This window comes from Lepisma saccharinum, chromosome 20 (genome assembly GCF_977018435.1).
Source record: "Lepisma saccharinum chromosome 20, izLepSacc3.1, whole genome shotgun sequence".
Classification (NCBI taxonomy): domain Eukaryota; kingdom Metazoa; phylum Arthropoda; class Insecta; order Zygentoma; family Lepismatidae; genus Lepisma; species Lepisma saccharinum.
Genome location: NC_139248.1, coordinates 11,177,793 through 11,205,475, shown reverse-complemented (window position 1 = coordinate 11,205,475; position 27,683 = coordinate 11,177,793). Strand labels below are relative to the sequence as shown.

Sequence of the window (27,683 nt, the reverse complement as noted above, 5' to 3'; positions counted from 1 at the left end):
ATATTTTGAGCCTAACAATGAAAAAACAGGAATTTGGCATTGAAAACTGCTTTATTGTTTTTCGAAGTATTCTCCTTTATGGTCAATACACTTTTGCATTCGTTCGAACCATTTGTCAAAGCAGTTTTTCCAATCTTCTTGAGACACCTCCATAATATGGTTTTTGAACGAATCAACGGCGTCTTCCGCCGACGAAAATCGTTGTCCACGCAATTTATTCTTGACATTCGGGAACAAGAAGAAGTCATTGGGTGCCAAATCAGGACTGTATGGCGGATGACCCATCAATTCGATTTTTTGACTGTTCATAAAGTCGGTTGTTAGACGAGATGTGTGAACTGGCATTGTCTTGATGAAGAATGATCCGACGGCGTTTGTTTGTTTTCCGTATTTGACCGAAGACCTCTGGCAAACAAATTGTTGCGTACCATTCAGAGTTGACCGTTCTACGTTCCTCTAAAGGCACAGTTGCCACATGACCAGTTTTCCCGAAAAAACAGCGACCATTTGTTTCGATGTGCTTCGAGAGCGAACAACTTTCGTTGGATTGGGTTCATCTTGAAACACCCATACAGTCGACTGCTGTTTAAGTTCCGGCTCATATGCATACATCCATGATTCGTCACCTGTTACAATCTTATATACGTCTTTTGAAGCACACGATTGTATTTATTGAGCATTTGTTCGCACCAATTGACGCGAGCGTCTTTTTGAGATTTTGTCAAATTGTGTGGGATCCAACGAGAACATACCTTTCTCACAGCTAAATGATCATGTAATATTTTATATATGCTGGTGGAACTAATGCCTATGGTTGCCTCAATCTCACATTATGTCACATGACGATCTTGCAGTATTAGGTTTTGCACAGCATCAATGTTTTCTTGAACAACAACTGATTTTGGACGACCTTCACGAATCTCGTCGGTGAGCGAATGGCTGCCATGATTATATTCGTTATACCAGCGTTTCACAGTGGCAAAGGATGAGGTTTCATCGCCAAATGTGGAAGTAAGTTGATCGATGCACTCTTGTCTTGATAATCCACGTCGAAAATTGTAAAAAATCATTGCACGAAAATGTTCACGAGTTAATTCCATTTTATTGTTGTCGCACAATCTCCAAGACAACATAAACAACACAAATGAAGCTATTGACAAAACATTTGAAGTACGTTATGGTCAATAATGCCAGATGATTCCGTGCAAACGTCAAATCGCGCCTAACTTCAATCAGTGTTGCCAAGGCTCAAAATATAAATAGTGACCCTCGTACATGTTACCTCGGTTTCTAAAATAAATGTGTTATTATGTGGTGGATAATAAACAGCATACAGAGTTGAACCCTGATTTTTACCTTCAATAATGTTACATTTTTGCACGTTCTTTTGGCATGGTACTCTAAATAACATATAAACAAGATTCCCTTGTCAGGTGTGTTATTCATTGTTGTTCCTCTATTGATTTCTAGGTCTGTCAATGATTTCGATGAGAATGAAGTTGACAAAGATAAAAGCATCAAAGGTTCCATTCAGCCTTTGAAAAGTAATTCTTCATCCAAGTGGAGTAGTAATCAAGTAAGGGATAATTCAATTAACACGCAGCGGGAGAGAAAAAATAAATCAAATAAAGAAACTCCAGAAATTGTTACAAACCATAAAGATGAGTACTGCTTGAGGTGAGTACAGCTTTGAGTAGATGTTCATAATTTATGATTTCAGATTAGAACATTTATAAGTTACAATAAAGAAACCTACATTTCTAATGTTTAATTATTATTGATGTAATTACATTATGGTCAGCATTAACATTGTCGTTGTTTCAACAGAATTGTAGAACATTTTCCACATTTTATATTCGTTTGTGACAATCCACGGACTGAATATAAGACTGTCAGACCCTGGTGTACAAACCAAATAACAACAATATATGTATAGGCGAAGGGTTGATATTGTAAGCTTTCTAATGTTTAAACATTACGATCTGGGTATACAAGTTATGTCATTTACTATTTCTTTCTTAGTTTTATTTGCAATCGAAATAACATGTTTTGTTGTTTATTACCAGGCTGGAAGCAGACGTTAAAAGACTGAAAGCTGATCTTCAAGCAAGTCGACAGCTTGAACAAGACCTCCGTAGTCAGATAAACACATTGATCTCAGGTGACAAGATTATTAAGAATGAGTTGTCTCAATTGCAGCAGGATAATGATGATTTACAATCAAAGTAAGTCCTTTTTCTTTCCTTAATATGTTGCATGTATTGGTAAAATAAATTCTCAACTACAGATCACAGTGTGTGTATTTTTGAGGAGCTTATATTTAATTGTCAAGATCTACAGTGGTTGGGTGTCCACTGCTATGTGGAGGACTCTGGTTCGATCCCCACGGTGATCTCAGTCGAGAATTTTTCCAACAATACCCCCTCATAAAGCAGCTCTAGGTTTCACAGAGTCTCTTAAGCCGTGGATACGGGGGGTGGGGGGGGGGGCAACCTTAAGGAGTAAAGCTGATTGTTACCTTCAGTATTTCCGAGATTGAGAATGTGTGGAACTCCATCTCCATGCTCCTATGTTCCTTCACTATATCCATCCACTGATAATATAAGAATAGTTAAATCAAGAGGACTTCAGTGTACAGACCATGGGAGAGAAATATACCCTTGTTGAAAAACCTGTAGGAAAGCCGAAACGAAAGTCAAATGACAATATCAAAATTGTGTGAGGTACATCCAGAAAGTAGTACCCTTTGGCAACAAATTATGTTAGTTACATTCATTAAATAAAGAGGTTGTTGACTTTCCTATCAGATTAGTAGAATGTTGGTTATAGTAAATTTTATATAAGTACTTTAATCCCAGTCTACCCATAAAAAAATAAGATTCCGTAAGTGTAACATTCTTTGCACTGGGTTGAATTCAAATTAGTACTTTGTTTTTCTTGATTTGCTCTCTAACTGCTAGCATAATTGTTTCACTGGTTTTTGTTTGTTCCCAGACTGCATGGACTGGTGACAGCTCGGCAAAATGACAAACAGACAATCTCACAGCTGGAGAGGCGACTGCAGGAAGAGAGGCGGATGCGAGGCATTTGTGAAGCACAACTTGCTGCCGAGAGGAAGGCGAAGAAGGCCGAGGAGGCAGCGGCAGCTCGCGCTGTGGCAATGGCAGCAGCAGCGAACAAGTAAGTAGTTCTCTCATGCAAACATTCATTATATTTCATTATAATTTGGGGATGTATCATGTTCTGTGCAAGTTTCTTTATTTTTACTAGGGTTGAACCGCAATTGCTATCTGGCCAATACTTTTCCTGGAATCTTGGTGCCTATTGGAAAGTGTAGAATGCATAAGTTTAATTAATTTTGGTGAAGAAATGGATTTTATGATTAAATGATTATCTTGTGTGCAATTATAGCATATTGCAATGTTAGGATACCAAAGGAAAATTTGTTTATTAAAATTTATAAGAACTGTAACTCGGTTCTGCATAATTCTGTTTCATATGTAAAATCATAGGTCCCTGCAAAATATAATTTAAAAACGTGATAAATAAACCTTATTTGTACTCAACCAAGCTACAACGATGTCACAGAAGTGTCAATTGCTACTGGTTGGTCATGGAGGACATTAAGAGGAAGTGGTACATGCTCATCCAGAAAGTAAAATTTATACAGGAAGTGTATGCTAATCCACATAAAATATTTGCAGATTTACGCATAGCTTATACCACACTTTGCACAGTCATTAGTAAAAGAAATGCTATTTTTGACGATTTTTTAAAATTGGGTAGTATGACTATGAAAGTAAGTGTCTACTGTAGTATTTCAGTATCAAAGTGTTCACTAATTAAGGGGCAAGTGTAATGAATTTAAGAATCAAACTTTTAGATTCGTTAATTTACCACTTTATGGCAGAAATAATCTGTATTAACATATATCTTGTTCATCAATAATGATATGACATGGTGTCTAAATCTGATTTGTAAGTAATTCTCAGTTATATGTATTATTTTCTCTTCACCTTGACATACGTGTAACTCAGGTTCAACTGTATTCTAAACTCATTTCAATTATGATTGGGCACAGTAAATTCTGTTAAAGAATTGTGTAGGTAAAGTTTTTGTTGTCTGATTAATTTTGAAGAACTGCTGCTGTCATTAACATAGGTATTGGCATCAAGGACATCACATCACTACTTTGTTTGCTCCCCAGCTGCCCTTTGTGACAGTGATTGTGGTACCATGCCAAGGGTCTCTGGTTCAAATCCCACCCTGAGATGGATGTTTGTTGTGAGTGTCTCTTCATCAGTTTCATCATATCACTACTCTTCACAAATTGGTCAAAAGAGACAGAAAAGGGAAGTAAAATAAAGCAAATCAATCAATCAGTCAACATTTGCATACACCAAACAATTGACTATGCAGAAAATGAATTGTAATCTATCTAGTAGTTGTTTGTTTCTAATGACTGACTGAAGGAACCAACAAAAATCAAGTGAAATCAAGAGAATAATAAATCAATGTGTATAAAAAAATAACAGTACTCGCTTATTTCACACTGGGCTGCTTGGTACTTCTGAACGTGTGTGCTCTTCCTGCTTAATCCGTATTATTGCTGCAGTTGCTATCCGAGTTGTACCTAGCTAACTTCCCTCTCTTGCTTTGTTGTAAAAAAAAATCAACTGTGTATAAAGGATAATTGGAGTTCAAATCGAGTTTCCAGGCATGGATGTTTGTTACACCAAAGAAAATCTGAAAAATAAATGTACCAGAACAAATTCAAGACAAGAGGGTGTGGTCCCAGAAGTCGGCCAATGGATAAGGATTATCCATCCATTCATTGGTCTTCGATCACAAGCCAGTGTAAGTAATTTCTGCAAATGAAAGACATCAGGACACTAGTTTGATATAAGACAAGAAATTTATTGCATTAAATACTCACCACTTCTCGCTGCACATAGCATACATTATCCACATTACAAAACAGATGAGCCACGCAGCGTGCTGACAGACCCAGTCAACACTGTGTGACGACCACAAATAGAAATCACTAGTTCATTGTGGAGTAACGCAAATAAACTGTTTAGGTACGAAGAATGAAGACTGGTTTCATCTTATCTGTTAGAGCACTGGAGATAGACCGTGTTTAAAATGTTTAAAACCTTGATTTCTCTGTTGCCCCCCCCCCCCCTCTTCTTTTGCCCCTGCTATGCTTGGAACAGGGTAAGATGGCAAAGTCATATTGAAATTTCCTCCTTTCTAAAAGAAATATCCCTAAATTTGCAAACATGTGTGGGTTGCTTCGACTTCGTCATGCTGGCTCGAATGGAACTAGATTGCAACGCTACATTCTAGAGTGCATGTTTGCAGCTGGTAACATGCACTCTGGCTGTGCGTATGAAGACACTATTAATACAAGCCAGAGGAGGCAGTTTGGTTTGCTCTACGCATGTACTGCAAACAACGAAAGAGGTAGCACATTTCGAAATATGTTACCGGCCCCCGGAAGCAGTCTGCCTTAGTGACCGCCGGGGCAAACGCTGCTGGACAGAAACAAATGTGGTAACATTTGATGCAATGAATAAGTACGAGGGCCACTATTTATATTTTGAGCCTTGGCAACACTGATTGAAGTTAGGCCCGATTTGACGTTTGCACGGAATCGTCTGGCATTATTGACCATAACGTACTACAAATGTTTTGTCAATAGCTTCATTTGTGTTGTTTATGTTGCCTTGGAGATTGCCCGACAACAATAAAATGGAATTAACGCGTGAACATTTTCGTGCGATGATTTTTTACGATTTTCGACGTGGATTATCAAGACAAGAGTGCATCGATCAACTTACTTCCACATTTGGCGATGAAGCCCCATCCTTTGCCACTGTGAAACGCTGGTATAACAAATTTAATCGTGGCCGCCATTCGCTCACCGACGAGATTCGCGAAGGTCGTCCAAAATCAGTTGTTGTTCAAGAAAACATTGATGCTGTGCAAAACCTAATACTGCAAGATCGTCATGTGACATACTGTGAGATTGAGGCAACCATAGGCATTAGTTCCACCAGCATATATAAAATATTACATGATCATTTAGCTGTGAGAAAGGTATGTTCTCATTGGATCCCACACAATTTGACAAAAACTCAAAAAGACGCTCGCGTCAATTGGTGCAAACAAATGCTCAATAAATACAATCGTGGTGCTTCAAAAGACGTATATAAGATTGTAACAGGTGACGAATCATGGATATATGCATATGAGCCAGAACGTAAGCAGCAGTCGACTGTATGGGTGTTTCAAGATGAACCCTCGCGCTCGAAGCACATCGAAACAAATGGTCGCTGTTTTTTTCGGGAAAACTGGTCATGTGGCAACTGTGCCTTTAGAGGAACATAGAACGGTCAACTCTGAATGGTACACAACAATTTGTTTGCCAGAGGTCTTCGGTCAAATACGGAAAACAAACAAACGCCGTCGGATCATTCTTCATCAATACAATGCCAGCTGTCACACAACTCGTCTAACAACCGACTTTATGAACAGTCAAAAAATCGAATTGATGGGTCATCCGCCGTACAGTCCTGATTTGGCACCCAATGACTTCTTCTTGTTCCCGAATGTCAAGAATAAATTGCGTGGAGAATGATTTTCGTCGGCGGAAGACGCCGTTGATGCGTTCAAAAACCATATTATGGAGGTGTCTCAAGAAGATTGGAAAAACTGCTTTGACAAATGGTTCGAACGAATGCAAAAGTGTATTGACCATAAAGGAGAATACTTCGAAAAACAATAAAGCAGTTTTCAATGCCAAATTCCTGTTTTTTCATTGTTAGGCTCAAAATATAAATAGTGACCTCGTATAATGAAAATTATTTGCATTACAGGTTTATTTGGGTGTGCACGTGCGAATGGGCAGAAGCTGCTACTGTTTTGAAGTAGAGGCTTACAGGTGTGGTGTACATAATTTCCAGGATATTTATACCGAAAGTGTCGCAAGACACCAGAATATGTAAAAGTATTGACCAGTATCAGAAAATGGGCACTCCGACACAGTATAAGAAGTGTGATGGTTAAGACCTGATTAAGATCTTTTGTAAACATATTTTTCCAACAAATATGCTCAAAAATACAGTGATGGTATTGTGTACTTTGGATAAGTTTATTGCAGGAATTCTGGATTTATACTTTTCAATGTTCTCTTCCCCATGGAGTGACCACCCTCTTGCTTGTGCTTTACAGGGCTGAGTGTACAGAAAGCTGCCGAGCACGTCGCCGAGAGCTTGATGGGGAAGTTAAACAGTTGCGCAGAGAATTGAAGCTCAAGGAAGAATGCTGCATTGCAGCCGACCGTGAAGTACAGGTTAGATATCTTAATTGTTATGTCTCATTGTTTCATAGTTAACTGAATAAGTACAAGAGAAAGGCATATATTAATTTCTTTGTTGATAATTTGTGTTGCTTTTGCTTGAGTGACCTGTTGTACATGAAATGAACGAATCTGTGATTTAAAGTGGTGTATTCTCCATGTTATGACATTTACCGCTGCTAAATGTATTTTTATGAGGGCTGAGCCAATACTACTTTGAACCAATACCGATGCCAATACTCTCACCGATACCCACCGATATCTGTATATTTCCAATTTAAAATAACAAAGTCTATATTATATATATGTATGTGTGTGTTTGTGTGTAATTATTATTATTACATTTTATTTGTATACTTTTCTGACTAGGGGCAATGAATAAATTAACCCACCAAACGATGCTCTAGTGTAACAATGCATCTCAACTTTACAGTCTTTTTTTAATGAAGTGACAGTCGGTCAGATATTTCAAATATTAGAAAAATATTAAGTGAAGCTAAGAACGAGATAATCGTGTTGTCGTTGTTGTCCCTCCCCTCCCACCATGTTGAAAAATAAGAGCATGCCTCTTCAACCTCCTCTAAAACTAAGGGATCACTCTTCCCAAACTAACATTAAATCATCCGTGAACAAAATAATAATTGACAATTTCCCAGCCCTCGACACAAGGTCTAAAACTAACAGTAAAGCTGTAATGTGAAACCAATCTTGTCTCTTTTCTGTCCTTTATCAAAGAGAATAAAAAAGTATTAAACGAAATTTGAGGAGAGAATGAGAACTTACTAGTCTCTTGCTTCTATGTCTATACCTTGACTTCAGTACAGTGAAATTCCGATGTGACTTTGCTTTCGATATATATTCTTTCGGCAAATGATTTCTAAAAACAAATAAATGCATTGTTCTATCCCTTGGCATGGAGGAAAATCCAAACCCATCACTTCACTTTCCAGAGAGAAAATACCATCAACTGTCATTAAAAATATGTGTAACAAAAGTCCGGGAACACTTTAAAAAATTTATTGTAGCCAAACCGTAAACAAACAAAGAAACAAAGTACATCGAAGAGTAAAGTTGTAAGTTTTTTCTCATTGCAGGTGTTACGTGTAGTTCTACATATCGTCGCTAGATGGTGTCATAATCACGATGGCACTTTCTGGAGCTGGTCTTTGTCTTTAGGATAAAACTTTTGCACTAACTAGTCTGTGCGGTTTCATGTTTAATTTTTTACGCAAAACCCGACACACAGCAATTGTTAACATTTCCAACTCACGTGAAGCTCTGCGTATAGATTTTCTCGGACTCCTTGTGAAAGCTTCTCTCACTCGCTCAATGTCAGTTTCACTCACACCTAGCACTTCTCTTCTTGACAAACAAACACCCAGTTTCAACAAACTTTACATGCCAATTGTAGTTTGTCTTCTTGGTTGGTGCTGCTTTCCCGTAGTTCATCCTAAATTTTCGTTGAACATCAGTTGCACTCTTTGTTTTGTCAAATTCTAGCATGCAGAAAGCCTTCTCAGCTCCAGAAAGTGCCATCTTGATTATGACACCACCTAGCGACGATATATGGAACTACAAGTAACACCTGCAATGAGAAAAAACTTTCAACTTTACTCTTTGAAATGATGTACTTTCTCACTTTGTAATGCTACTCGTTTGGCTACAATAATTTTTTTAGTGTTCCCAGACTTTTGTTACATGCTGTATATTCCTTGTGCCAAAACATGCCTGTTGAGACCCAGTTATCCAGGTCTGGACAAACAAAAGTCTAAAGTTGAAAAGGAAAAGGGGAATTAGCCCAGATATTTGAATTTCCAGGAATATGCTATGTACTATGTATGAGACACATCCACCACTTTCATGGGCGATGGCCTTTTTGACAGAGGGAGGTCTCTAAAGACAGAGATGTCCGCAAACAGCAAAGAAAGTGGAAGAATTAGCCGCAGGTGCCTCGTTGGCTTTTGGGACCTCATTGGGGTTATTGTTACGCGAGACCGCATCTGTAGAAACAAAACCTGGTACATTTCAAAGAGAACTAAACAGAAGCAGCGAACTCCTATGGGGATAATTTCATGTTACGCTTGATTTACAAGGTACTTGACTGCAGGTCTTATCTGCATACGGATCTTTGTGTCACATACTTGCTGTTCACGGAAACTTGAGTACAGATTCATTTAACAAATGCACAACTACTGTATTTACTCATGTACAATGCGCACTTCTTACCAAAATTTTTACGCCCCAAAACTGGGGTGCGTATTATGCACGGAATAATTCAGACAGCCAACATGAAACCATACAGGGTCATTCCATGGTTTTGAGACACTTGCATTGATTTTTCCTGTTTACGGAGCCCTATCATGTTATATAACGTTGTAAAGCTTGAATCCTGCAGTTTCTGAATATGGAAACAGTATTCCATACAAGATAACGACACTAATGTGAAATGTGGTTCAAATAAGTTCATCAAAAAATGAAGAAACGTTCTGATTTTTATAGTACTTTGGATGACAGAAAACATGAGGAAAAAGATAATAAAAATTAAAATGTATTACTGGCCAAGTAATATGACATACATGGAGTGTGTAAATTCCTTAATGGAAGAAATCTTGTGCTGCTAACTGCTATTTGGAAGGTCCTGAATGTGCCTCGTATAAATGTTACATTAGTCACGGAACGAAAAAGTATATATTTTGAAAAAGAAGGAATGAGCAATTGAATAGGTATGACGTCATTCACTCTTGATCATCATAGCAACAGATTTACAACCTACAACTAAGAAAGCCATTTCTAGAAACTGGATTGTAATGCGCATTATATACGAGATATAATTTTATGTCACTTTTACCCATCCAAAACCAGAGTGCGCATTATACACGCACACGCACTATACACGCGTAAATATGGTATTTTTATCTTTTTTTCAAAACCAAAGGAAAGTTGGAAAAAATGAATGAACTTTTGAAAGGGAACAAATTTTGTTTTTGGCTGCACTTCTAGCAAGTCAAAACAATGGTATCGGCTAGTATCGGTGCAAAAATATCAACCGATACTTACCAATACCCCTGGTATCGGATCAGTTCTAATTTTTATACATTTAATATATAGGTAATTACTCATTATATATTATGCAAACAAGCTTCTAAACAAGAATTTAAATAATTTATTTAAATAACTTAAAAGACTGGTTTGTGTATGCCACTGATTCTCCATTGCACCCTTCTGATGCTTGGGCATCCTCCCTGATTGTACATAGAGCCTGCAGGATTAGTTCCACTGCTGGAAACAGCATTGGGAGGAGAAAACTGCTTGTTCCTTCATGCTTTTTGTGCTGCACTTGGCAGAGGCAGTGTTGCTGTGTGAAGGGAAATTTAGGCCCAATTTTAAGGAAAAAGTGAGATTTTATGAAGAATGTAGAATTCATGTTTGCAAATAAAAGACTTTGCAATTATAATTAGACGCAATAGAGTTACTAACTTTTTCGGTAAAACTTACTTGTAGAGGTTCTATTAATTAATTTCAGTGGCCTCTGTCACCATCCACTTTGGAACTTGTTGTTTCACTGCTGGTCTGGCTTTCAGTTCCTCCTGTGTGCCACTAGGAGCGCTGGTGTAGCCAGTTCTCTTCTGTGTTTGCTGCGTTTACTGGGTTTAAGTTCTTGCAGTAGCGAGAGCCAAATGTGATGGGCCCTACCGCTGTCGATGATCAGCTCATGCGAAAAATGCATGCTGCTGGCAAAACCAGCACTCCTTGCAGCATGCAGCGAAACGAAAGTAACTGGAAGCCAGCCCAGCAGTGAAGCAACAACTTTCCAAGCGTATGGTGGCAGGATCCACCAAAATTAATAGAACCTCTACAAGTAAGTTTCGCGAAAAAAGTTAGTAAATCGCTTATATTTAGAGGGATCCATATTTCGTTTTTGACTAAAACCCGAAATGTGAAATAACACATTCTAATGTTAATTTTTAATGTTTCTGAAAGGTGTGAGGTGCATTTTACCACCCTGTTCTGTCACGAAATGATGCGAAATGAACTGCAAAATGCGAAATAGACTCTTAAACATGAAATTTACCATTTATATACCGATGCGACACTTTCTGAAGTATGAAGTATCCTGTGAGTTATGCAATTCACGGAAAAATTATTAATTCTGCTGCAAACATTTGACAAGCAAAAATGAACCCCTTTATACAGGAATAAACTTAATATTCTGGTAATGATTTAATGTGCTATTAGAAGGGATATGTTTACTTTGTGTAATAGTGCAGTTTTTAAATCAAATTTGGGATGATATTCACATTTTTAGAACCAAAATGTCATTTCTTATACCACTTATTTACCGCTATAACAGCGAAATTTCATTTTTTATTTACCGCTTTTGAACCCGAAATTGACTGTTTTGTACCGAAATTTAGCTTTTTTATTTACCAAAAATATGTGCCTCTACTTATATTTATTAAAAAAAATATAGAAATAAAAATTGGACTGCTAATTTTTTTTTACTTGCATGTCTCCATTGGTGTTGTGTTTATATTACAGCTAATTAATCTATAATAAATAAGTTATTGTGATAAACCAGGCCAAATTTTCAGAATATGCCCACTAGATGTGTACATATTTTATTCTGGCATATTTAGTTGAATAAAAATCTGGCATATTTTAACCAGGTCTGCATATTATTAGTGATTTTGCATAAAAATACATACCTTGTGTTTGGTCCTTTATGACAGAGATTATAATATTTTCCATCTATTGCAGAGTCTTAGGCAATACAAGGACAGTCATAGTGATACTGAGATCTTGATGTCAGCTCTCTCCGCAATGCAGGACAAAAATGCTCATCTTGAGAACAGCTTGAGTGCAGAGACAAGAATTAAGCTTGATTTATTCTCTGCATTGGGTGAGGCTAAGCGACAGTTAGAAATCCGTGAAAGTGAGTATTCTTTTTTCTTTCTTATGTATTAGTCTTTCCTATTTTTGCCATGAGTAATGTTTGTTTGCAATGGGACAAGTGTGATGTGGAAAGTGGAAATATTTTTCAAAGGCTATAAATTGTATCATATACACCCAGACCAAAGAAGGTTCAGTGTGAGAAATATCACAAGACAGTGCTCATCATGTTCTTCGAAGCTTAGGGTCTTCACGAACAGACAACAACCTCAGTCGGCACTTGGTTGCATTCAGTGAGGTTCCCTTTGCGAGAAATTTTGGTAACGCTTGCTGCCACTTTTATTCAAACGGATCTTCAGGTACGCCCAGCGAGGATCTTGGTTTCTTCTTCATGAGAATGACCATCCTCAAATGGTCTTAGTCATACAGTTTTTGGCTAGGAAGGGAGTTGTGTTACTTTCTCACCCTAATCTGTCTCCCCCAGAGTTTTTATTTACCTAAGGTTTCAGTACAACACTGAATGACCATTTTATCCTGAAACCGTAACAGCAGGAAAACAACAAGAAAACAAAACAAGATTGCACAAATGATTTAAACAGTTACACATACATTCTTAACAATTGTTGGAAACTGTGTTCTGACGAGAATATGTCATCATTTGAAGGCAGGTTATAAGCAAGGAAGCCTATAGAAGACTGCTGTAGAATGGAGAGCCTAGTAGTAGGATTGCTGGTTGGCTGTGTGGCTACTCGTAGATGAAATTGGTTGATTAGGAAGTAGGTATTTTACCAATAAAATTATTTTATGCAAAAATTTAATGTCTGCTCGTTCATGATGATTGTGTGGTGGTTGGACTTAATATCTGTTTTATGGCAGTGTATCCGGGAATATATTCCATTGCAAGCAATGGCAATGACAAAGTTGAGGACGGATTCAATCCAGGACTTGTACACTCATTTTCTGAAGCACGTTCCTTTGACAGGGATTATTTTGAAGGACAGTAAAGCATGTTTTGAAAATCTGTCGAAGGCTTTCTGTTTGAACCCTTTCACTGAACTTTGTCCGAGCTGGGGATGATATTGTTATATATATATATGTTATATATGTATATGTTATATATGTATATGTATGGACAGATTGAGTCAGAAATATGGCTACTGTACTGTACAATGTAGATGGAAATGGTGAATGTTCAGCACCATCTTGGCTAATGACGTAAGCTCGGGCACGTGACACTTATCTGAAATGAAACGATGAAGTTTCAAGTTTAATATACCATTCACCACTTTCCTCTACACTGTACAGTGACACACATTTACTTCAAACGTGTAGTCATATTTCTGACTCACCCTGTATATGCAATAAATCCAAGAATACAAAGCAATTGTAAGATATATTTATAATTTAACATTAAACCTGATTTATTCCAGATCTTATTCGCACCCAGAGCAAAGAAATTGATGAATTGAAAATGAAAATAGCCCAAGTGTTGGCCGTGATGCCGACAGATACATTTTCACCTCCAAGCACCACGGGAAGTTCCAAGTTGATCCACACGGAGGACCCGACATCCACATCCAATCTGGACCCAAACGCCACAGCATACACCCCGAAGGCCAGTCTCGTAACATCCACTGAAGCTTAGTGAAGTTTTTTTTTCTCTTCGAGATTGAAAATTGTACCAACAGAGCTGCATTTGTTTGGATTTGTGATGAAATAATGGTAACATATTCCTTGTGTTAGAATTTCATTAAAGCTTAGTTATGGGGAGTATACAGTACACTGCATTTTGTTAGTAAAAAGCTTCCATTATTGAGTCAAAGCATTTGGACACCTTTCAACTGAAGGTATTGTTTTGCAGAAGCTGCATACTGAATAATGAAGATAAAGCTTATATTTGTTACAAAGAGTCTGTGTCAGCCATATGACATTAATAAAGTCTAGAATAGTACATAACGATGTCGTAGTATTCGTAGAAAACAGAAAACTATTGTAATAGATAAGTTCCCTTCTGACACTAATATGTAGTTATAGATCACAGCTTTCACACAATCCTTGTATTCTGTAGAAGTCTTTACTGTATTAAAATATTTTGATATGGTTAATGTCAGTATAGCTAACAAAGATTTGTTGTAACAATGGCTTGAAAGTTGTTTTAGGGAGAGGAGACCCCCACAGTTTTTTAGTTGCAAATATTGCCCGGAGCTATGAATGAGTAGCATAACCCGGTCACAGAAAGCTACAACAATAACTGGGGGTTCGTCGTGCTGACCACACGTCACCCCGTAATGGTTGAGTAATCTCCCACCTTGGCAGGTGGGTGTGAGGTGGGCAGTCTGTAGGTGGGCCCTGGCCCTCATGGGCTGTTGCCTTGTTTACGCATTTTATATTCATAACGCCTCTTTAAGCACCCAATAAGATGGTTCATATTGAGAGGCAGCGCCACCAGTATTATTGATTCGACTTTGTGTTGTTTGTTCTGGACGAGTACAGACATTTTTCCATATCCATTGATGGTTAGTACAGCTTCTGAAATAATATGATCAGTTTTTGTCATTCGTATTCAATTAAAGTAGCAATTGATCGTGACGAAGCAGGTACAAAAACAGATGACGAATCAAAACGTTAGCATCAGTAAGTCCACTGCAAGGACTGTATACATTTATCTACATTTTGTGTTGTGCAGATTCGCAGATAAGAACCAAAAATGGAGAAATATTATGAGGCTTTTTCAATATAATTACAACTCCCTTCATTTAAAAAGCAATTATTATTTTTCTTGCCATTATATCTTTTTGTTGTTTTTTTGGACAGAAAGCAGCATAGATTAAAATATTTGTAACCTGTAATTTTCTTCCAAGGAAGGAGAAGAATTGGACCTCCCCGAAGGCATAGTGCTGGTGTCATTGCCTTGTAATCAAGGTGCCCCAGGTTCAATATCCATTGGAGGTTCATAGTGGTTTGGATCCCTTTCTAAACTCTAGGTTTAGTCCCGATTAGCCTTACTGGGCATAAAGTGGACTTAAAAGCAAAAGCTATCAATCAATCTTCCAAGGAAGAAAATTCAGTTCAGAATTGTTTGTAATTTTAATTGGGAAACTTACATTGTCAGTTTAATCTTAAGAATAAATGAAACTTCTGCTATTCTTTGCTATCTTACTCATTTGTCAGAATACCAAAAGCAAGTTGCCATGTAGGAACTGTAGGAAAATTGTATTAGGTTCCGTTATTACCACGTTTGAAATATTTTAAACCTCCTCACGCTAATTTCCATGTATATTTTTACCAAAAGGCATTATACAGTAGTGTAACTTTAATTATATACTTGGAAAATGAGATAGTTGAGTATGCAGATAGTATAATGTGTTTTAGAATAAATATTTGTCTATTCTTTTTCTCCAAATGTTTTCTACAGCCTATGAACCTTAGACATAGAAAGTAATAGGTTGTACACAACTCTCTTTTCTGGGTATTTTGTGACATATTTATTGCAAGGTAATGGTTTGAATTATTGCCACAAATTTCTGTTGGATTTAACTCAATGTTCAAGCTTTTCCACACCTTTCACCTTAAATATACAATACTCTAGAAAAGTTTTATGACTCTTATCTTTGCTTAGATCTAGAATGATCTTTTGGTAGGAATATTCATTACATACCATTTCAAGTCCTGGCATATTAATGCAAGGAAGGAAAACAGTTGTAATTGTATCCCCATAACTGAAGTTCTTTAATGTGTAAATAATTAATTGTAACCTCTATACGGATTGATGTGTTCCCCGTATTTTTAAACTCTCTGTATGCTCTAAGATGACAATGAGTTTCATATGTATTTATAAAACACTCACTCTTCGTAAGAAATTGATCTAAAGGCAAAAAAATGTAAAAGATAACTTTTTCATCAGTCTGGTAAATTGATTTGAATCAAGATCATAACATTGAGTGTACTTACATTTTACGTCAGAAGTCAGTCGTGATTATTTTTCAAATCATAATAATGTTTCAACAGTGACTTTGTTCAAGTCAAAATATGGCTGGTGCGTGAACGCGTGTGTGTAATTCGTAAAGTCAGCAGGAGATATTGGCAACAGTGAGGAGAATGTAAGGATGTCATCTTTGAATCTGGGCTTTACAGTTTTTGTAGATTTCTCTTTAACATGTTGATTTTTTCTTGTGTTTATATTCTGAAAGAAAATGGCAATTGTTTTTTTGTTGAAGGGTATAAGGGGGGGGGGGAAGGATACTTATTAGGGTTGTGCATTAATTGTTACTGTATAATTTTTGAAGCTGAACACAAAACTATAAGTGCACTTTATGAAGGAGCATTTGTTTTGTTTGAGACAAGAATGCAAACTATAGTAATTTATCATTTTCTTGTTCACCTCTCTCTGTGTAATTCAAGTTTGGGTATACTTAGTAATAGTGCACTGTGCAATATAATAGTTTACATAAAGTTTCCGCTGAGTTGTGTGTGTATATGTTGCCTTTTGTAACAAAGCAAGTAAAGATTCAAAAATAATTACGTATTGCAGTGTGTATGTAGAGATTTGAGTGATAACAGCAGATTGCATGTAGAATGTAATATTTATTACTTTCCTCTTCTTTCTAGATATATTTTTTGTTATGGAAGCTTTACACAGTTCGAATCGTACTAACGAAGGAAATACCTATGCCTATGTTCATGTAATATTCTTTTTACTTGCTGTACAATTTGTTGGTTTCAATGGTACCGATGTGCACTTGTTACCAGGCTTTTTTAGTTTTTTTTTCAGGATGCTTTTTATGTTTTATCCCCATCCAAGTGTTTCTCCCATTTATTAAACTCTTGGATAGATTTTCTATATTTCATTTTTACTTTCAAAGCAATAGTATATCTGTATATTCGGGGGGGGGGGGGGGGGGATTTTTTGTTATTTGAACTACAATATTGTATTTTCAATGCTTTTACATCAGACAAGGAAACTGTTATTCTAGAGTGGTCAGTTACTGTGAGGTTTCTTACATTTATTGCTGCACCTTTAAGGGGAATCATAGAAGCAACACACTAGTTATTTTATTGCCAAGAAATTTGTCTACTTCAAGTTCAAATGAGGAACAGTTCTTACGAAGTTCAAATGAGGCAGACAAGTCCTTACGCTTTTGTGCTTCTCTTTAGTTCATGTTTGGAGATTTCTTGCTGAACATTCCATTTGCATACCTTTCGTTTGGCATCATGTAATTTTCTTCTCATAAACACTACCTGTGTTGCTGTAATTGTTGTTTACGAAAGCATTATGGCACAGTATCTTAATTTTTTGACACAAGATACTCTCATGCCTTGCCCTGAGATTCAGCGACATTATCAAGATCATATGTTTTGTCACTAATAATAAGCAATTCAGCACAATTTGTAGTTCTGGCAACTTGTAAATTCATTTGATTTGATGATACACTATGGTATTAAATAGAGTATAATATGACTTTTTAATGATTGTACTTTCTTGTTCTCATATTTGAATATGCTCCTCCCCCCTTCATGTTCAGTACTCTTGTCCAGTTAGTTTTCATACTTGCCACTAATTCTAATTTCCTTTGAATTATTATTATTATTATTATGAAGAAGAAGAATCCAATATTGTTACTGCTTCTGTGTTTGGAATCTTTGGTTTTTTATAGTTTATTTAACAATGGGGAAAGAAAATGCATAGTAGATTAATTTCTTGCAAATACTTTCATACATATGTCATAAATGTACTTTAATATTTGTGGGTAATTTTAAAGTTAACGTATGCATCTTTTTCTTTAACTGACTAACTCTCTAGCCTTCTTGAACCCCAAGGTTCATGGCTGCATCAACACAGGACTTCCATCTGTCCCTATCCTCAACAAGATGTATATACTCTTTTCCATCCCTACCAATTTCCTTTAGGTCCATCTCAACATTGTCTCTTGGTCTTCCTACTGGTCCCTTACCATCAGGTTTCCCAACAAGAATCCTGAAAAAACTTCTTTCCTCTCCCATTCTTGCCACATGACCTGCCCACCTAAGTCTTCTTGATTTAATCATTCTAATAATACCTGGACATGAATACAAATTATGTAATCTTCTCCACTCACCTGTCTCCTCGTCCCTTTTAGGCCCAAAAATTTTCCTAAGGATCTTATTTTCAAATACTCTCAATTTATGTTCCTCTTTCAGTGTAAGGGACCAAGTTTCGCATCCATATAATATTACAGGCAAAATTATCTTTTTCTTTATAAGACATTAATTTTTCTTTTGTTATTAACATCTTGAAACTTTCAAATTTAATTTTTAATGCTGGCATATTTTTTATTCTGAATATGCATGCTTTATGCATTCAGTGTTTTTTTTGTTTGTATTTTAATATTGATGATGAAAGCGTATGTATAAATAATACTATGTTGTTGATCTTTAATTGTATATTCTGGAAGTTTGAGGAATCAAGTGTTTCTGCGTTGCAATGAACAGTAACATTATAGTGAAGCATATTGGGATTTTGTTGCAATTAAAAATGTACTTAAATGTTGAACTTTAGAAAATATATGCAAGGGCTCAAAAGTCAAGAAGGGATTTAATGAAGTGGGGAAAATTTTTCAGTTTTGCAAAAACTTACTGCCGCAATGTCCATTATTATTTCCAGTTCTGATGCTATTTTTTTTCTGCATTGATGTAGTCTCTGGGCTGCTTTGACATACTCATAAACTCCACTCAGTCCCTCCAAGCAAATGCTGAGATGGTCCATCTGTGTTTAGAGGCCACAAATTGTTCTTTCAATTTCCTGTCACTTTTCATTGTGTCTTCTCATTTCTATCATTAATCAAGGGGTCCTGGTGGAGCCACACAGCACAGTGGCTTGTATCCCACTTTAAACTGTATGTCCAGTCCTGATTAGCCTATCTGTGCATAAAAAGGACCTAAAACCTATCACATTTGATCGAATGGTACAAGCAAGTGGTGAAATATCCCAACCACCATATTTCTGTTTGTTTTGTTGCAGTAAATATTTCTACAACATCCCGAACATATGAAAGGTATAGGACCTATGAACCCCTTCATGACATTGGGCCAAATTGCATATTTGTGGGTGTTTGTGTGACTAGAGTTATGTAATGAATGATGCTTTGTAGCTTATGAGAACAGTCACTTGAGTGTTTTACGTTTGTACAGTAAACCAATCAGTTTTTGCACAACCCTAATAATCAATTTGCATTTGTGCAAAGTTGACTCAGTAGTAGCTAATATTAATAATGAATTTTGTTCATAGTGTGCTAACTGTTCAACTGTTCATTTATGTGATAATATTCTGCAATTTTTGTTAAAAGTTGCCAAAACTCTATTGAAAAAAAAAAGGATTGTAAATACATGTGTAAAAAATAACTATTCACGCAAGAACATCTGATATATATATATGTGTATGTTTTGCCATAAAAATGTAAGACTGTAGCTCAATCTTGCAGTACTTCACGTGATTTAAAAAAATGTTTCTTGATGCACAAATGTTTTGTTATAAATTAATTTTGTGGGTTTTCGACATAATCTTCTGAACAAGCGGAAGATGCATTTAGGTTTATAAAGAAGGATTATTAAGTCTCTAACCGGTGTCAAAGTACTTAATGTAAAGCAATTTGGACAGTACAAAGTTTTTACATGTTTTTTGCTTGTGATTTGCAAACCTGTCTTGCTAACCGTACAGTGTGTGTGCACAAATATATATATATATATTTTTTCTGTATGTGTGTATGAATCCGTACTTGGCTCTGTGTAGGCTGTTTTAATTGTGATCGATGCTGTTAGTATTGTAGATAGCGTGTGTGTTGTAATATACTAATGTTAGCTCGTGCGTGAGCTGGTCATCCTCAGTTGTCATGATTTAATGTAATATTTTGATCTCAAGAATAGCTGTTTGGTGAAATCGTATTCCCGTAGCTTCTGCTGGGTCAACACAGAATGAAGCAATGCGATTTATCCTGTCGAAGTATTTATGTAATAGAATGTAGAGTGTAGAAAGACTGAATGGTTAGGCCTGTGTTCCTTTTGTTTTCTTCTAAATAAATTTCAGTCTCCCATTGGTAAAGGCATGAGTTGTTCGATTTCCTCTGTCAGTACTGCATACGTTTTTGAATTTCCATTTTAGGCAGCGGAAAGCAATTTTTATTGAGTAAAGAACAATTTTAAATTTCCCCTATTTTAGTTTGTTGTTGCAGAGCCTCCCTGATGGTGTAGTGGTTAGGATCACACTTTAAACTGTAGGTCCATTCCTGATTAACTTATTTGTGCAAGAAAAGCTCACATCAAATCAAACCAACAGTGGGTTGCAAACACTTTTTGTGTTGCATGCATTTGAGTGGAAGTAAGAAAATACAATTTGTAGTACTTTTATGTCAGACCCGTTACTTATTTATCTTTATGTACCCTTGTGGGTGAGGAAAAACCACTGGTCCCGTGGTTACTGGTTTTTCTATCACTATTACTGGTTTTTCTATCACTATTACTGCTTGAATCGTCAACATCCAGATCATCTTCTATGCCCGACTGTTGATGTATGTGTTCCAACAGTTCGTTGCAAACATATTTTTTTTCAGTACTCGTTGGTCTATAATGTGCAATTGAACCAGCTGGAATTTTTACATTGCAGAGTTTAGCTTGAAATCCTCATTATTATTTGAATTTTGACTTAGAATACACAGACCCATTTCCCCATATTCCTAAGTATGTGTAAATGCCTAAGATAATAACCATTTTCTTCTAATACCAATAAATACCGGGCACCTCTGATGGCGTAGTGGTAGGGTTCCCAGGTTGAATACCTGGTGGAAGCACATAGTGGTTCGGATTCTACTTTGAACTGTCCCGATTAGCCATACTGTGCATAAAATGGACTTAAAACACAACCTCAGTCAGCCAACTTCTTGTATCCATGCATTTTGCAGCATGAGATTTCCAGATACTAATATTAACCTCATCTTGCAAATGACCAAGTAGCGGTCAACATATTCATTATTTGCTTTCTTCACAGAATTGGCTGTAACATACTTAGGCAGTATTATGTTCATCCAATGTCGAAACCCTTTGGAAATGTATAACATACTTTTTCTGAATTGAATTGGTAACAGAATGTAAGTTTCTGGCACAAAAAAATATCATGCCTCTACCAGTTGGAATAAAAAAACACATTTCATGTTAACTGCTTAATATAAATGTCAAGTCTAATTTAAGAATTTGTAAGAAGTATGTGTAATTTAGTGCAGAAGAAAGTCGGACTCTGTGAAGGGAATTTTCAAACTATTTTGCCTCTGAAATGATTGAACCTGCTGCCTACCAGGGTTTGTGCAGTGAAGCTGCCATATTTTGTACATCTGAATTTTATACTGTCAATGTTGCCGTTTTTCATGCCTTTTTGTAATCCTGGATCTTATCATTCCCAGGAAGATAGTACAGTGGATTTAATAGCAGGAAAAATAAGCCACGCTCGCAAATCTTGTGGCCAGGAAATAGCATGTTTGGAGATATTAAGCTCTCTATATGTGTCAAATGAAAAAGCAAAAAAGTAAAAAATAAAATAAGGGACCCTAAGTGCCCACTCATTCAAAATGTGCTTTCTGTGTTTCATTTCCTAATTTCATGATAATCAAGATTTGGTTTGTCTCGAAGAAACAGTAAAATAAATTTAGCAAGTAATATTAGGAATGTGCTATTTATGCATCCCAGCATAGTACTGTATTTCACTGCGTAATTGTTGCATCGGTTTTTTTTTTCCAGCCCAAAAATTGGTTCATAACCTTCAATTTTGTAAGACACTGCTTTAAAGGTAAACAGAACAGCAATGTGTTCACCAGTGGCATATTTATGCGCATTTATGTCTCTGGCATTGCGAACCTAGAATTCTCAGCACATGTGCTTAACCGACTTGCATGGTTTGTTTAGTATGCTTCAGTACTAACTGTATTTTCACTCTTGTAAGTTCGTACTTTACAACACTGTAGTATATTGTCACAAGTGTAGTATTTTGACTATAATGCACAAATCAATAACAACTAATACGTTAACTTTTTCTTTTCAGACCAGAAAAATGTTCACTAAACTGTCATGAAGAAATGATGTGCATGGATTAGGAATATTAAATTTTAACATATATTCACGAGTATTCCGTGTATCCTAAACTTGCACCAAAGACAGTTTAGTAATAACAAATTTTAAGTAATGTCAGCATATTAAAAAAAAAAAAAAATGTAATGACCACACATTACATTTTTGCATAAAAATTTGGCATAAAATCTGCAACAATTATGCTGAGAAATACGGTACATGCTCCCTATACAAGTCAACTTAATACTGTTACCGATTAGCTTACGTTTTGAAATTACCATTAAAGGTAGGATAAAGTCATTAATAACAATGATAGAGCAAGTGAGTTTCATTTGCATATTTATGATTTTGTTTCATGATGCTATGTTATTGTATGATAAGTGTATTTTTGACAGTCATCGCATATGGGTAGTACTTTACTAACAAACACAAATTGCTAACAAAATATTAGTTGGCAGCGAAACATACCATATTAACGAGAAACCTTCGTGATACATTTTTCCATGGACTTTGGGTAAAGAGCTTATAAAGAGTGGGGGAATTTACTAGATGGGGAAATGCCCATTTGAAACTGATAGGCATTGCGAAAGACATCAAAATGGGCTAGGCTACAATTTCATGAGATACACAATGGTATGCGTAATTTCAATGTAATTTAATGTTTTCATCGAGGGCACTGCCACTGTGTTGACATCATCTTGAAAGAAATACACCAACCTATTGAACACATCAGAACTTGACAAGCACAAAAAAATGGACTTTTTTTTGTGCAGGATCGTGCCATTGCTCTTTATGTATTCCTCTACATGCATGTATATATGTGTGTAACTTTACCTTCAACCCTGCCAAATATACGAGGTGTGGCTAGAAAAAAAGCCGGACTTGCTACAAAATCTTTTATTGGTTATTTTGTACAATACGGACATTATCCCCTTCAAAGTACCCCCCTACACATACAAATCTTCCATTGCTGGAAATAATTTTCTGGAACCATGTTCATGACCTCCGTCGCTTTTGTTTTCACATATTCTACGGTCGTAAATCTGGTTCCTTTCAGTGCTGATTTGACCTTTGGGAATAAAAAAAGTCGCACAGAGTGATATCTGGTGAATAGGGTGGATGTTATAACCCTGGGATCCCATGCTTGGCCAAAAAAACCTTGACTGACAATGCCGTGTGGACAGGATCATTGTCCTGATGAAGAATCCATGACTTGCTTTTCCACAAGTCAGGTCGTCGTCTTCTTACTCGCTCACGAAGAGTCGTCAGCACCATAATGTAATAATGTTGGTGGATTTGCAATAGCTTGAATACTCAAGCGACAATCTTTCCGAATCAATTCACTGACATTTGCAATGTTTGATTCCGTTTTTGACGTACAAGGCCATTCAGAACGAGAGTCGTCCGCGATCAGTTCTCGTCCCTCTTTAAACCTTTCAAACCACTCAAAGACTTGCGTGCGTGATAAACACTCATCTCCGTATACTTCCTTCAACAAACAAAAGTTTCTGTGGTGGATTTTCCGAGTTTCATAACAAACTTCAAATTGATATGCTGTTTCACTTTCACACGTAACATTTTTCCGACTGAGCACAGATGTACGGTTCACTTCATCCACAAGCTACAGCGGAACTGAGCGCCGCGCAGCCTGGAAAATCGCACAGTCGATAGGCAGGACATCACCTTATACACTCATGCACCGCTTTAAGCGCTTGTCGTTTGTCGACAGCAACATCAATCCGGTTATTTTCTAGCCACACCTCGTATATAATCTGTGATGTGAACGATGCTATCGGTCTTGCAACTGCTGTCAGAATAACTTTAAATTGCCGATTTATGCTTTCATATTTTTTTTACCACTTTCTTTTCTTTGTTGATTGTTGCATGATTGTTGCAATTTGTGTTTGTGTGCACAATCATTTCTTGGTCTTAGGTATGTTACTATACATATATAAGTGTTTGTGTTAAAAAAAACTCATTATTAACTTTTTTTAAATTGATTCTTGCTCGGGATAGAGGTTTTGCACTGCAGTTCAATATAACTGCTAATTCTCTTCGATATATCTAAAATTCTCCCCAGGACTTGACTTTTAGTGGAGACTGTATATCCGTAATACTTGTATGGTCACTGCCAAATGGTTGGAAACACTGCAAGTAAGCAACACTCGATTGATTGATTATTTTAGCACTTTTTACTTTTACTACAGGTCTGATTTGTCACTCAGTGTATGTGCAGTACAGTATTGAATACATGTACACCATTCCTAGAACACAATAAATAAATCACAATGTACTTTGTATAGGTAAGTGTAATCAACAATACTCAGCCTACAAAGGGGCGACCTTTTCTAAAGGCACTCATAAAGTTCACTTCCATATGCAAATTGTCCATCATTATTTTCATTATTTTATATTTTGCATATACTGCGTTATTTTAAAGAATTGAATCCTGTTGATGGGAGGCAAATGTTGTCCTCTGCTGATTGACGTTTTTATTTCAATTCATGATCAGCAGATTGGAGAAAACAGAGTGAAGGAAAATGGTGATGGACAATTCGCCCACCATTTCTTTTGCTTTTGGGCAGTGTGGGGGAGGGGGAGCCCGGAGACAAGTAAAGCTTACGGGGGCCCTTCAGCCATTGACAGTATAGGCTTCACATAGGTAGAAAATAAACGTAGTTACTCAGAGGTACAGAAAATAATGCAATATGTACAGGTAAAGTTAAAGTGCCATAAAGGCTCATTAAGGTATGTGGGTCCCACATATTTTCGATGTCAACCATCTTGAAGGTGATGTGATCAGTACCATGCTGTGGCTGTCTTTACCCCTCGGGTACTATTTGATTTGAGGCAGGGTGGGGTCTAGAGCCGCTTTATGCGAGGACAAAGCCGTGACAATTTAGACCTTAGATCATCCACCACGGGTTTCACGCGTGGCAGTCAGATTAGAATAAAATCAGGCCAGAATTTCACGAGAAATGCAGTGGTGAAGGTTTCTTGAACCTATCTTTACTTTCATCAGGAAAAGGTTACAACTGCATGATTGTAACAAATGCATCCTTATCCAGGGGTGGGAAAACAGTGTCATATACACTGCTGGCCAAAAAAAAAACCCGGACACTTGCATTTTTTGTGATAACACACAAATTCTCATACGAAGGCTAACTAAATTATTGGAAATATATTCAACAGAAAACAAACTTTGAGGATGTTCCACATACATGTATAAGTTTATTTAGAACAAACAAAAGTTACAGAAAACTACCAAACTGAGAGCGTAATTCATAAGTAATTGCAATTCAGATGTCAGTTTTTTTGTTTTTGTTTTTATATATATATATCACATCAACCCCTTCGACACGAGATCAAGAATTACACACATACCTTATATATAGGTATGTATATAAATCATAGGCATAGCTACGGGGTGTTAGAGTTAGTCTACAGTACACCAGTGGATTCCCAAGAAGAGTTGAGAGAGAGAATTGAGACATAAGAGACAAAGTGTCAACGCGAGTGACTGTGTCTGAAGTACGCCGCAGGCTCACTCATTTTCGTTCCTTTATTTCTCACAACCGTCAACTTCTTTTCACTTTACAAAGAGGTCTACAACGTGCCTTCTCCGCTTTTTATTCAGATTTTCCCTCAACCCGTGTGCCAGTTGACATCATTTTTATATTTTTGGAGAGCTTATGAAACGAAGTTTTTTCCGTAATTTTTACGCTAAGTAAAGGTAAAAAGGTAAAGTGCTCCCCTGTGCATAGCACCATGCCATGAAGGCGTATAGGGGGTGTGGGGGTAACCGCTAAGCGTGTTACCAATTTTTTGAGTAATCCTCTTCGATTTAAACGATAATTTCCAAATGTCTTCATGATGCACCAATGACTGTCTCTTTCTGTGGGTATGGAAATTTTGGGCATGAATTTTTTCCCAGTAGTCACTCATTCGTCAGCTGTTAGCAACGTGTCGATTAAGTGCCCAGGGTGTAGTAGTTTTTTCACAATTATTAGATTTTTGGTCGCAAGTCGGAATATTTCACGAAAATCTACAAACTGCAATAACTCGAAACCCATTGATTTCCGACCCCTGGTTCATATGGTCAAATTTGTTGCAAATGTGCTCTAGTATTAGCCCTTTCCAGGAATAGGTCGAATTACCAATCACCCTGTATATATTTATTCATATGTGTGTGTATGTGTAAAGGTAGGTAGGTAGAGGGGGCCTTTGATAATATTTTGCAGGGGGGCCCAAGATTTGTAGATCCGGCACTGCTTTTGGGTGTACATCCCGGTAACTGAAGTCTTGCAAGCAAATGAGGTTCTGGCACATGGATGTACAGCCAGATAATCCTCTGTGGGATGGTGTTTTCCTGTGTCCTTATGTGTTGCCGAGTGCCCCTTTCAGCCTAAGGAGTATCTAAGTTTTAGAAATTGAGTGAGAATGTTTTTGAACACACATTTTATTTTATTGTTAAGGTCCTGTCGTCAATTTTGTTTTAGAGCAGCTTGTTCCCATATTGAGTGACTGGTACAAATAGCCTATGTGCTGAAGTTCTCATAATTTAAAAATTCATCAAGCACTAAAGAAAGAAACTCATACTAAAATACACATATTGAGACAACAATTGTTCTCATGAGTGCTTTTTCAGCTGAGTTGAAAAAAGAAATCCATTATTCGTGGAAACATTTTTCCAGCAATGAATTTAGTGGATGTCCTTCGCTTCAAAATCCATTTACTTGCTGTAATTTAGACATAATTTGTTTGAAATTGTTAACAACTCAATTGTTTCTTCAGTTGTAAAGTTAGGATTGAATGATGCAAAGTCAATTCATGGCATTCTGCACCACAAATATCTTGCATGTGGGTTTCTTCTGTATCTTGTGGCATATCTGATTTTTCCACAGTTTCTGCTGGATTGGATCTCGGTTTGTTCCAGACCAAACATATGCCTTAGAGAGTTACTTGAATCACGTGGACTTTTGTCAGAAATAGAGGAGGGGGCATGTGGGGTTTTGCGAGAAATCGCTAGGTAACATGCAATGGGAAGGCTTTATCCAGAATTTCCCATCTGGGAAGTGGAGGGAGGTGTAGGGGTATATTTAGAGACAAAATGACCATAAATTGGGCCACTGGAAAATTTTAAAAGGTTGGTGGGGAAAGAATACTGTTTATACTTGGCACATCCTGTAGTGTCTGCCATGGGCATCACTTGCTGCTGATCTCTCTGGTGGAGTAGTAAGTGTGAGGTGCTGAACCCAGAGGCCTCAGGTTTGCATTCTGCATAAGGTGTGGTGGGTATGCCATTGTGTTTGTCTCATCATCAAATTCACAAGTTCTCGTTCAT

The 27,683-nt window shown here is 36.9% G+C and overlaps 1 protein-coding gene across 1 annotated transcript in view; it reads left to right on the top strand.

The window, feature by feature from the left end:
- The window catches only part of LOC146003721 (macoilin), a 38,159-nt gene extending 21,026 nt beyond the window's left edge, over positions 1-17,133 (top strand). Inside the window, exons 8-13 of the mRNA XM_083142111.1 lie at positions 1,471-1,677; positions 2,067-2,225; positions 2,995-3,180; positions 7,237-7,357; positions 12,122-12,296; positions 13,684-17,133. Coding sequence (XP_082998237.1) covers positions 1,471-1,677; positions 2,067-2,225; positions 2,995-3,180; positions 7,237-7,357; positions 12,122-12,296; positions 13,684-13,898 — 1,063 coding nt within the window. The 3' untranslated portion in view covers positions 13,899-17,133. The remainder of the gene's footprint in view (positions 1-1,470; positions 1,678-2,066; positions 2,226-2,994; positions 3,181-7,236; positions 7,358-12,121; positions 12,297-13,683) is intronic.
- Positions 17,134-27,683: the final 10,550 nt, after the last annotated feature.